The sequence below is a fragment of the Amborella trichopoda genome, chromosome 2 (genome assembly GCF_054954075.1).
Source record: "Amborella trichopoda isolate Santa Cruz 75 chromosome 2, AtrichopodaSantaCruz75HAP2 v2.0, whole genome shotgun sequence".
Classification (NCBI taxonomy): Eukaryota; Viridiplantae; Streptophyta; class Magnoliopsida; order Amborellales; family Amborellaceae; genus Amborella; species Amborella trichopoda.
The window spans coordinates 56846691-56859895 of record NC_142337.1 but is presented as its reverse complement, the minus strand read 5'-3'; the positions used below and the strand labels follow the sequence as shown (position 1 = coordinate 56859895).

The window sequence follows — 13205 nt, the reverse complement described above, 5'->3', positions numbered from 1 at the left end:
AAGAGCCTAATCATACGTTTATTCTTCTTATAAATAAAACGCCTTTTTTGGGTTTCTCTTCTTCTTATAAATAAAATCCATTTTTTGGGTTTCTCTTTTCTTGTCCTTTTTTCGTTTCTTTTCCTTTTTTAATTGTTTTAATTTTTAACATTTAAGAGCTGATTAGATGGCGATTAGCAACAAGTTTTGTTTAAGTGCCAAAGCTCCGATCTGTGTTGATTTCTGAGATGAAATTTGCTTAAATCTTAATTAAGAGTTCTTTAGCCAAATTTTCGAGAGCGTGTCTACGAGCTTAAAACACGAGGACTCACGACAGAAGGCCGAAACACTCCAGCACTTTCTTAGTATTCATATAAACTTCTCAGCAAACATCAAAACAAAAACAAAATCTATCCTTCTTCTGTTCTATCAAAAAACAGAAAAGATAACAAAAGGCCCTATACATGTGAGCCTTGCATTATTGTTACTCATTTAAACCTCAAAACCCCAAAAAAGAAGACCACCAACTAATTCTTCTGGTTTTCTCTCATAGATTTAGCCTCCTCAACTCTATGTACGTTTCTCCGCTTAGCGAACACGCGGTTCAGGCTCGATACTTTATGCGATTGTTGAGCAATTACATTGGCGGTGGAGGGGCTCTCAGCCATTATAACCTCATAGCCATCTCTAAAATTATCCATATCTTTATCTAAAAGCTGCCAAAATAAACCACCAGCACCAGCTCCACCGCTCCTTGCTGATGTATAAATGCTATTATATACTGCTGCAAATAATGTATCCCTAAGGCCTGGAGTGTAGCCCTGGGTCTTGGAGGACTTTCCAAATTCAGTGAAAAGCATAGGCTTTTTGAGCACTGTGTTTGAGTCTTCTATGTGGGCTTGGACCCAGCTTTGAAGGAAAGAGAGCTGCGCTTGGTCACTGGAGCCAGATATCCTGCAAGAGAGGAAAGTGACCAAGAGTTGCAATTTAGGTTTCCAGAGTTAGAGAAGAGGGGGGGGGAAGCGAAAGAGAATGGAACCATGTAAATTCACTGTAAATTTATGGTACCATTGATCAGGGTATGCATGGATTGTAGCGAAATCGATGCCAGGAATCTGATTGTTGGAGATGAAGTCAGTGCCCACTTTGTAGCCAGGGTTGAATTGCTCCCTTTGAGGAGATGAGTCTCCATAAAATCCTTCCAAACCTGCTTCTAGTAGATGGTTGCTATCCAGGCTCTTAACATGAGCAGCCATTTCTGTGATCCATTCCTGTATTGGGAGAGAGAGAGAGGAGAATTGTAATGAAACTTCTCACAATTGATGGGACTAGATAGATAACAGAGAGAAAGGTATGGTGGTCTTCTGTTGTAGCATGTTATGATATCCAAACTAGTGTACAAATAATAGAACATATTGGCATTTAGAGGTCTAGCATGGATTACAATTTGGGCCAAAAATATGGGTTTCTTCATAAATTAAGCTCAATTACCGGGCCTGTTACTCGGCTTGGACTCGCTAGAGTAAATCGCCTCTTCCAAGGCCCGAATACGAGTCGATTTTTTGAACACTGATTACCTCCACTGGCAAATTAATGGATATATGACAGCACTTACCCAAAAAATATATGGGCATGTGACTTGGCCAATAAATTGTGAGAGAGAGAGAGAGAGAACCTGCACAGGTCGTCCAGATAGATCAGTTTGGCAGCGAGGTTCGTTCATGAGCTCCCACGCAAAAATGGTGGGGTCGTCCTTATATGCCACACCACTCATACTATTCACCCTAGAAATAACACTCTGCAACAAAAGGAAACACAACAGTGGTATCATACTAAAGATTAAACAAAATCACTCTCTGCAAGAAAAAAGGAAAAAAAAAACAAAGCAAATTGATGTTTTCTCAAATGATTTCAAATACCAAGAGTTAGAAACAGAGTAACAGAAAACCAAAGTGTAAGAGAAATGAATTAATGAGCCAAAAATAAGAGACTGTGAGAAAAATAGATTGACAAAAAAAAGGAGAGAACTATCATACAAAAAAGGAGGATCCACATTTTACAAAGCGAAGACAACTCCGGTTTTATTCTCTGCAGATGCATCCAGGGGATTTCAACGAGAGAGAGAGAGGCTACATGGTATTATTTCAATCATTTCCAGCAACAATTGGCTGTTTCATTCTCTGCAGATGCATGCAGGGTTTTCAACTAGAGAGATAGATTCGCATTACCTGAACATGGTTCTTGTAGTAACCTTTAACAACAGGGTTTGTGTAAAAATCATCGTCAGAGTTCAAAGACTGGCCCTGGTTCCTGGCCCACTGCACGTACTGAGGCCTTCCTCCAAGGTCTTTGTAGTTGTTCACAAAACTCAATATCAAACGTACGCCATATCTCCTAGCCTCTGAAATCACAAAATCCAGCCCCTGCCAAAAAACCCACATCTCATCAAGCTCAAAAAAAAAAAAAAAAACTCAACAAAAAAGAGCAACTAATACGAGCAATTTTCCATGAATATTGCGTTAAGGTGAAGAAATAGGGGACTTGTTGATTAAAATTTACCTTGAACATATCTTCATTATAGGAACCAGGAGAAATTTGCAGAGGCCTGTAACCTCCATCACTGAAAGCCCAAGTTCTTGCTACAGTTAAGCCATAGCTTGAAGCTTGTTGAAAAACAGAGGTTACTTTACCCCTGGTTGAAGGGTCAGAGGCCATTTGCGTCAACCAGTAAGCATTGAACCCATTAACATAGAAAGGGGAACCATTAACCATGAAATGGGTTCCTCTGGTTTTCACAAAACCACTTTGAGCTAAAGCAAGGTTTGCCTGGTTTTGGAATACCAGAAAAGCGAGGAAAACAACACAAATAAGCTTGTGTTCAGTGAGCCTGAACATTTTGATTCCTTAGAAAACAAAACCCTTTTCGGATAAACTCGAAAACCAGAAAGAGATTTGATGAATGGCCTGGTTTTGAGAAAGTGGGTATCGGTTTTCTATTCAATAATGAGGCAGCATTTGATTTAAATTGATATTACAAAACCGAAAAGAAAAGGGGGAACTGATTCTCTCTCTAACTTCAAAAGGATTAACAGATTATGAAAGAAAGAGATATTCTCTCTCTCTCAAGAATGCAGCTTCAACGTTTCGGAAACGCAAGGAAGAGAGAGAAAGAGGAAAGGAGAGCTTTACACAGGCTTTGTGGATGTGATGAACAGTCTCTGCTAATGGGAACATTATATAGAGAGAAAAAGCCTGCTACGGACCTGGGACTACCCGCTTTTCCCTGCAGGTTTTCATGTATTAAATGAGATAGCCATGAAAAGAAGAGAGACAGAGCTTGAGATGTCGCATTTTAGAGAGAGAGAGAGAGAGATAGCACCGAAAAATGCAGAGAAATGTGGATCAAAGAGTAAGGAGAGAAGATGGGTGATGCTCCATTTCTGAGAATTCAGTTGGGTTTTTTTGAGTTTTTCTGATCCTGGATTCCTGTTGAGCAGTTAATTTGCAACATCATCATTATCATCACAGTTCATAAACTGACGACCTTTTTCTCTCTTCTTCTCATTTTTTCCTTTTTCAGGCCTCTGTTTTTCACATTAATTTTCTTTTATTTGGGAATTTTCATAGCAACAATGTTTTATTACTGGAGGAGAAAACCAATGTAGAAGAGGACGATTTTCAAGTAACCAAGTGGCCTTAAAACTGGGGAAACGAAAAAGAAAAAGCAGCAAATTAAGGACGTTGGTTTCGATGAACTTTTCTTTTAATTCCAACGGGCAACATTTTGTGTGGACCACAATGGCCCATGAGGGTCCCATTCACCCTCTCAACCGTTATTTTCTAACCTTAATAATCTCGCCTTTGTTTTTTTCTCTCTTTATTTTCTTTTTTCTCCTATAAGCTTGTGGTTTGTTGTGAGGGTGTATATACTATGCTTTCTGATCACCTACTTGGGATGAATTTTCAATCTGAATTTTTAGAAACTACTTAAAAATTATTAGATGATTATTCTAAAAGAAAGGAATTTGAAAATTTGAGCAGTTTTCTTATACTTATCTCACCATCTAACAATTGGATGATCACTATTTAGTCTCTAAGACATTATTTTTTTCAAGTGTATAGAACATTCAGTTAGGGAATCTTTTTTGTTGATATTAACCTATAAATTAATTATATTTAATCTATAGATTTAAGAGATTACATCCCCAAAATTTGGGGTCCTAGAAATATTTCTAAGCAGGTCTTACGAATGGAGTAAATGAACATTGTACTCCCGAGGGAGTAGAATATATTTTGGGGAAGTGGTTGCAACCCATTTCCATATAAGACAAAGAATTAAGAGCGGCGTATAATATTGTTTTGGTAAGAATTAATGAAGTCATATCAACCGTATAAACCACCTCTGCTCTGAGAAATTAACGAAAATACCACCTCTCTTTACTGCCGCTACTTCTTGAAACTCAGCCGCGTCAATGGCATTCTTGTAAGCCGAGGCACTAAACAATCAAAATAAAGCACAATCAAATAGTATTGAGAAATGTGGTTCCAATATTGAAAATATTTATGATAACTTCAAAATATATATATTTTTTAATTATAAAATTTAAATATTAAAAAATAATGCAGATTGAGTAGATAAGTGAAAACATGAAAATCTTAAAAATTGACGGTCCAAAAAAGCATTATATGATACACTATTTTCAAAACTTGATATCTATTTTTTTCTCATGTCCATGCACCTTGATGTTGAGATAATCAAGTTGAGGATATTTGAGTATCAAAACAACATCTTTTAACGAAAGTTTTGATGTGTGCTCTAATTTGATACCTTAGAGCCTCAACTCTATATAAACGTTTTCCTCCAAGTTAATTATGGGTGGGATTTGTTGAATCATACCCGTGACCATGGTCGGTGAAATCCAATTGGCTGAAATATACACGAATTGCTGTCCAAATTTTACAATGAGAATTCCCATTTTACTTAATTAGGGGCAATAATCAATAACTGGGCTCGGACTCGGGGCTTCCCCATCCATGTAATCGTGTGAGCCAAGACCAAAAAGTGCTATAAGATTGGAAAAAATATTAAATAAAATAAAATAATGATAACAATAATAATAATTTTATTATTAAAGAACAAACTAAACAATAATCAACGGCCAAAGTCTAAAAATGATTTTAAGAATATCTATAAAAGATAGAATTTGGATGGAATTAATTTATAGCCACGAAATTTAAAAAAAATCTAAAAACGAAAATAAACAATAGAGCATAGAAAAACTCCCAAATCATGATAAAAAATCAAATGTATATATAGGCATATTATCATTGCTTCGGTAAAAGTACAATTTTCTTTTTATGATTTTCCTGTGTTCTTATGTTTGTACGTACGACTCGGCTCGGTAAAGTATCGAGTTGGAGAAGTAGGCCAAGTGCAAGTAACTAGGCCGAGTTTTAAAACCTGTGCTAAAGCAAGTTTCGGTGGAAATTTGAAAGTTTCTAGTTCAATTCTCAGTGCAAATTACTTGGAATACATGAAATTTATTTTATTTTTTCTTTTCAGAATTGACTCCTTTAGTCCTTTTACAGGCCACCAAATAAACGTTTAATACATACCAACTCTAACCGGTCCTAAACAACTACACAACGACTTCAATGTGCACCATCTAAGAGGAATGCCTCTTTCTTTTCTATTTTGCAGTTTTGTGTTTGGAGAACTAAGATAGTAGTCTAAACCTTTTGCTTTTAGGAAAAAGGTTGGGGTCGTGATGGTAGCATTCTCTCACCCAGTTATCACATCGTGGTATCCATTCTTACTGTTAACATTCTCAATTAACACCTTCAAACTGTAATTTCCCAATCTATTGAAAAAACGGGTTGGGGTATATCTTCCCCACTGAAGTATGTCCCAACAAAAAAAAAAGAAAATGTAGGCATTAGGCAGGCAGTATGCCCCAAAAAAAAAAAAAAAAAACGAAAAGAAAATGTAGGCACTAGGCAGGCAGTAGGGGACGAGGGTTCTCTAAGGATTGGGCTTGGGCTTGGGCTGGGCCATGCTCAGACCCATGAAATGTAATGAAAAAGCTTACAACTGTGTTTAAGTCACCACTAACCTAATGTTGGTTTAATGAATCTTATAGTTCACACATTGATGTGCAATGATAGGCCATCCACCATTCAATTAAAGTAACGAATGCTGCAAATCAGCCATTGTTTTCTGGCAAATTTAAAAGCCGAATCACAGCTCATCTCCGTTGTCCATCAATGGGATGGTTAATGAACGTCATATCGCGCTTTTTTCAAGTCGATGTTTTAAAAAAATAAAAGAGACACGGGAAAAAAGAGAAAAAAGTTGTATTAATAATAGGGAATACGTCCGTTAGATGATTTTAGATTCTAAATCATCAAAAGAAAAAAAATAAATAAATAAACATGGAGACCCATTCCCGATTCAAGGCCTGATCACCGTCCGACCACTACCCAGATAAGCAGTATTTAGAGCACTGCTCCAAACCGAATGAACGGAAATAAAATTAAATTGATAAATAAAATACATTTTTAAATATTTTTTTTAAAAAAAAGACTAATGCGATCTTGCAGAGGAATTTTTTTTTTTCTTTTTTTTTTTGCAGTCATTTTTTTTTTCTTTTTCTTTTCTTTTGACAAAGATCACTTACAAATAATTTTATTACAATAATTCTTGTTTAAAAAAAAATTAAAACTAACAAATCTAACAATCTTGATACCAGTAAACCAATTTTCTTTAAACAAAACAAAATATCCACAATTTTTATGCTTGGGAATATAAAGGCAATATAATTAAATATGACAAGAAACAAAGAGAGTGTTGGAGATTATTTCAACCAGACTTATTACACCCCACACCGAATCACTACCATTCGATGGCGCGGGATCCTTCAATCTCAACCGGGAAATTAAGTTTAGGCCAAGCGACACCGACATAAAATGAACCGCTTCGATTATGTAAATTCAAATGAATTTCCTTAGCAACCTAGTTTGAGAGAGATGTATTATCTTTTTGCTAAATCCTAAAAGCCTTTGCCATAAATCCATAGTTGAGAGATAGAAAAGAGGAAAACTCCATAACCTAGAGAGATCAAAGATGAAAGAGTGGGACGTGCCCCTTTTTTTGACTTTCATGAGAGAGATAAATTGTTCTGAAGAGAGAAAAAAAAATTGAAAGTGGGATATACCAGAGAAAAATTGAATTAGGTACAACAGATAAAATAGAGATTTTTGGATAGAGACAATCAATTTTTATAGGCTTTGAACCAGATTAGGGGGGGTTTTCCTTTGTTGTCTCTTCTTGTGACATTGAATATGAACCACTATGTTCGGTGACTTATGGGTGAGAGATTTGAGCAGTCTATTCCATAAATGGATCCTTAAGATTATGGAAGATGGAAGGTGGATGAACCATTATCCCCATTTCCTAAACTATTTTCCTATCAATAGAAATTAGCAAAGTCTACTCAATCTTTTCACAAAATCTTTCAAAGATATATCAAGTAAATAATTATTCAATATCTTCCAACCACATTGCCACATACCATATCACCACAAAAATATGAAAGAGAAGAAGGGTGGGGCGTGCTACCCAAAGGCGGTACTCATGTGCCCCTATAAATACGGTGGGCACATGTACACAATGGGCCCCCATGATATTTTTATATATTTAAAATTAATAAAAAGATTTTAGAATGTTATTTGAATATTTAAACCATTATAAAATCAATATCTTTAATTTTATAAATAAAAAAATTATAAAATAAAATATCCAGGGGTTCATAAAAATTCAAATAATAATTCTAAAATAATTTCCATCATAAAAGAAACACAATTAAATTAATTTGATGAGAAAATGATCCATATGGTTTAGGAATTAAATCAACAATCATGGGGTACTCCACTTTCAACCGTGGACTACATACCACATTAGCTTTATCTGACCGATCCAGTATTTCCCATGACCCACAATCCAAGCAGGGGCTCATTAACAGGTCACCAAAGTCTGGCCGACGAACCAAGGGGTCGCAATCCCAGTCTGTGGATTTTAGGTCCTCCTCTAAAGACGAGTCAATGTCACATAGACTTGATGTGACTACAACTTATATGGTGTATATGAGTATCTCTCACATACGCATACAGTTCACCCTGAAAGGTGACTTACTTACTTTCTCGAATGATCTATTAATATGCATGCCGTGTGATGGCACATAGATGAAGTTTTGGCTCCCGTCTCTATAGGCCATCATCACACACAAGGGTCACACAGTCTCTCGGCTCACTCATTTGAGCATATGCCCCGACTTCATCAAGGGATGACTCATTAGAACCCTTCTCGGTTTGTTCTCTATCCCCAGGTAACATGGGTTTTTCCTAACTGATTGGCCTAGATCGTCAAGCACATTTTGGTATCAGCAAACATTATTTGTTTAGTATGGTCCACGAGGGACCACACTCCCACTGAATTTATGTTACACTATATTATTTTACAAGCACTCATAAGACTTTTAAAGACTACATAAACCCAATATTTTCGATATCCTAGTTATTCACATAACATAAGAAGTATATGAATAATTTTGTGTCCAGGATAAATCACTAGAAGCCTGCAAGGTCATCGGTTCTTCTCCCTTAGAAGTTGTTGACAAAACAAGAAGATATTCCTTTGTCCCTTCCAAACGAATCATCACAAATTAAATAAATAGCTGATATATTCTAGATAATTATGTATTTCCAAAGCACCATCTCAATTGATTAATAACAAGGTTCCCATTTGCCAATGAGAAACCGAATATTGACAGCTCCAGTAACATTCCATTCTTTAAAAAAAAAACAACCCTATCATTTACTTCTATGAAAGGGGATACATGTTACGACCTTCATTTTGAATTAGAAAAAAGATTTTAAGAAGGAAAAGGTTGACATAGGCTACAATCATATATTATAGAATTAAAGTGCATCTCAAAAATCCAATAAAAAATAGTATATTATGAAGATGGATAACCTTCCAATTGATCATCTCAACCTCGGGATGTGTGGATATAAAGAAATTTTTTTTTTTTTTTGAAGTCCTAAAGATAGTAAATCTTGTGACAAGTTATATGGACCATCTATTTTTCAATATTTTCAAGTATTTATAAATTTGCTCGATCTCAATGATTATTAAAATTTTAATTTTTATAATAACATACAAAAATAGACTTTCAAGGCATCATACGATTTTTAAAATCGAAACTACATCTCCAAACAAATTTTATGGGTACACCCTATTATTTCTAGCGAAATTTAGAGATGCACCTTAATACTTTTAGAGTTTGAGGAGGGCGCCTTAAAAAAATCCGACCCTTCAAAGGAACATTGCATGGATTAACTTAGTAACGTGTACCCAACACAGTAAAACTTTAACTCGTGTACCCAACACAGTAAAACTTGCATGATATACATTTTCTTCCTTGCTTAAATATGATCACTCAGCCAAGGCATAGGAAAATTTACTTGCTTTAATAGGGTTTACAGAATTTACACAAGAATTACTTTAGTCTCCCCTCGCTCGTTAACTGCAAAACATTATTTTAGGAGAGCGCATGCTATACTCATGTGGGAACATATTGTGTATCTGATTTAAAAGTATGAAAGTTTGAGAACCACTTAAGAATTACTCGATTATTTTCAAAAGAAAAAACTTTGATGTTCGAGATTTTTGGCCTTCTTTTTTTTTTAAAAAAGATTGATATTAGTCTATAGTTAAAGAGGTTACATCTCCAAAATTTGAGGTTCTAAAATTAGTCCTACTGTAGGTTTCATCTCCTCTTCATCATCATCATCATCAGAGCTTTTCATCAACTAATTGAGGTTGGTTACACGAATCTTGGTCCTCCATTATGCTCTATCTAAGGTTATACCCTTAGGGAAGCAATAAGTCTCCATATGTTTTCTCACTACTTCCAACCATGTCCTTTTAAGTTTGCCCCTTGTCTTTTTTTAGCCTTCCGCTTGAACTATCTCGCACCTCCTAAACAGATGTTTTACTTGATTTGCATTGCATATGGCCGACCTATCTTAGTTTACTATCACTCATCTTATTATTTATTGGTGCCACTTGTAAATTATTATATTCTAAATTTGACTAGAGAGAGTAAATGAAAAGCACTCCCATAAAAATATAAAATCTTTTAGCTTTTGTGACTTATAATTAGGTTTAGCAAAGAAGATGGTATAGATTATGTGCAATTTCATTTGAGGGAGACCGTAATAGGCAAATCACAGCTTCGTGCCTTGGAGTGGAAAAGTAAAAAGACAAAAGCCATCATGCTAACACCCTAATGCCATAGTCGCAATTTATTCTTCTATCTCAGGATGCTCCAAAGATAAAGATTGAATCCCAATGGGGATTTACTTGGAGGTATTATATTTTGCTATGCAGGGCTATGTGGAACTACAAAATGAAGTGAAAATGGAGGCTTTAGAGCAAGGATTGCTGCTAGTGATTCAAAGGGAGGGGTGTGGAATAATGTATCAAGGCCTCCATAGCATTTGAAAAGGAAGTGGATGAGAATTCTGGATCTTTGTGCAAGTTTGAAATTTTCATTTCAGTATTTTTACAGGGAGGCTAATGATATTGCTGATGGTCGGTGGATTGAATACATTCCATTACAATTTTTGACGTATTACCTTCTTAAACCATTGTAACTATTCATTGATTAATAAAAGTAAGTAATCTTATCCAAGAAAATAAGGATTGAATCCCATTAACATAGTGTTTTTTTTCTTGTAAAAAAAAAAAAGAAAAAGTTTATATAAAGATGCAACCTTATAATGTAGAACTACGGATACACCTCAAAAATCTATCGAAAAAGGTAGTTTTAATGTTGAAAAACCTTTTGATTGATCATCTCGACATGAAAAATAAAAAGATTTTAAGCCTAAAAAATAGTTCATTTTATAACATATTATTTACATCATCTATTTTCAAGATTTTCATATGTTTATAGATCTACTTGATTTTAACCACTTTTAAAATTTAAATTTTATAATTAAATATAAAAATAGATTTTAAGATAATCCTAAAAACATTTTATATCAAAATTACACACCATGATAAAATTTGAACGTGCACCTTTATCTCTAGAGCGATGAATCCGTATGCCAAGTGCACGCAAAAGAAAAAAGAAAGAAAGATTGAATCCGATTAGTCCGTATGCCAAGGAGAAAATTCAGTTCGGTGAGAGTTCTAACCGAACGAATTAGTCGCCACACGTGGTGCTGCATTATCTTCAACTTCTCTAACTCATCCACGTGGCACTTACGAGACTTTCTTAGACACGTGGCCCATTTTGAAACGATCTATCTTTAGCTTTTATGAACCAATCAAAGTGAGCATGGGACTAATGTTACGTGTAGTTGGCTCAAGGAAACGCTCCCACTGACTGGAAATGGGGAGCCAATATCAGTGCACTCTATTCAAATGGGTCAAAAAGGAATAAAATACAAAAATGATCTTTACCGCCAAATTTTTTCAAATGGAGCATCTCCACTGCAAGATATATAGGCAGGAGAAAAAAATAAATTTTAAGTGCGTCAACTTTCAAGATTTTTAAGCGTTTTTAGATATGCTTGACGTACACTATTTTTGGAGTTTTAAATCTTACAATTAAAGGTAAAAATAAATTTCAAGCTATAACAAAGATTTTCAATACTAAAGTAACATCTCTCGATAAAATTTGAATGTACGCCTTACTTTGATTGTTAAAAGCCTCAGCCTCATACACATCACACCCATGGTACTTGCACTACCTTCCATTTGCAACCCATTCCCTCCACCGTTTTCCTCTCTTTGCATTGCCCCCTTCACTTTTCTATGCACTCTCTTGTCATAGCTCTCATCCCTTCATAAAAAATAAATCAAGACCGTACACCTGTCCATGTAGGGATCATGAAGCAAGAAAGCATGCCAGGTGTCCAAATCCTGATGAGATTGAAGTCGGAGGCAGAACCCAAGAGGAGCAGGTGTAGAATTGAGTGAAGCACACTTCCACTTCTTTCAACTGCGAAGAGAGAGGAGTTCAATCACTCCCATCTCAAACGCCAATGGAACACCATGCATCAACCATGGGACCATCTCATCTCTCTCTTTTCTATCTCTCTCTTTCTCTTTTTTTCTCTCTTTCGAGCAAACCGTCAACTAGACTAGACCGGCCCATGGTCTAGGCGAGTTCCCGGAGCCAATTCATAAAAATTATAATTTTTTAAAAAAATTTCCAATATAATATTTGAAAATATATTTTTATAAGATATATACGGTTTTTATGATGATTTAAGAACTTCCATATTATATATTCTATTTTTAAAAAATATTTTAAGATATAAATCAAATTTTCAATAATCCATCTTTTATATAAATTTTTGACTTCTATAAACATCTCATAATTTGTATTACTTATTTTACTTTTACTGATTTCAAATAATTTTTAACAAATTTTTCATATTTTTTGACTTTTTGGTCCTTGTTCATGACTCAATCCACTGGAACTTGGACAAGTTACTTGCCATGGGCCAAGGCCAAAGCCCAAACCAAGTTTGAAGACATGTATTCAGCACGTTTACATAAGGTTAAACTACTCTTTGAAAGAACACTCTCACACCGCACCCCGTCATATTTATCATTCATAAGGTAATTGCTAAGAGCGTCGATTGAAAGATAATATTGTATAAAAAAAGAAAAGAAAGAAGAGGGTGGATTCGAATAGAGAACTAGAAACTTTCTAATACTCATCCAAGAATAATCAGAATCTGATCCAGTTTAGCTAAGACCCAAGGTCCCTGGTTCATGATGGATTAGGCGAATCTCTTGGATTATTCAGAGCTAGACGATCCGTTGCAGTGAATTCTGTAGTTTAAAGCAAATTTTCAAGTCTTGAGCAATTTTGTTTTTCTTCATAATTTTTTTCCTCCTTTTCATCACTTAAGCACACTTGCTTGACATCAGCAAGCCGACTCAGGAATTGTCATGCCCACTCGATTGGTATTGGGTAGAAGGTGATGAAGTAGAGCTCGCCAAATATCTGAGATCTTGATGGGCAATTGTTGAATTGTATATTGTAGAGAGCTATGGTTTTTCTAGAATGATTGGAAATAATTTTAAAATCATGTCTTATAGGGAGATCAAGAAGGATATTCTCCAATATCCCGCTTACTTTCTT

At 35.3% G+C, this 13205-nt stretch overlaps 1 protein-coding gene across 2 annotated transcripts; it reads right to left on the bottom strand.

Moving 5' to 3' along the window:
- Positions 1-315: 315 nt before the first annotated feature.
- Positions 316-3414, bottom strand: LOC18431346 (mannan endo-1,4-beta-mannosidase 7). 2 transcript variants are annotated; one of them, XM_088858761.1, is made up of 5 exons: positions 2539-3414; positions 2208-2402; positions 1595-1777; positions 1048-1250; positions 316-933 (listed from the first exon to the last, which is right to left on the bottom strand). In XM_088858761.1, exons 1-5 carry the CDS (start codon positions 2872-2874, stop codon positions 507-509), a joined length of 1344 nt encoding a protein of 447 aa, XP_088714887.1. In that variant the 5' UTR covers positions 2875-3414; the 3' UTR covers positions 316-506. The 2 variants fall into 2 exon arrangements, with proteins under 2 accessions (XP_088714887.1, XP_006841534.1); XM_006841471.4 differs by having other exon boundaries at positions 1655-1777.
- Positions 3415-13205: the final 9791 nt, after the last annotated feature.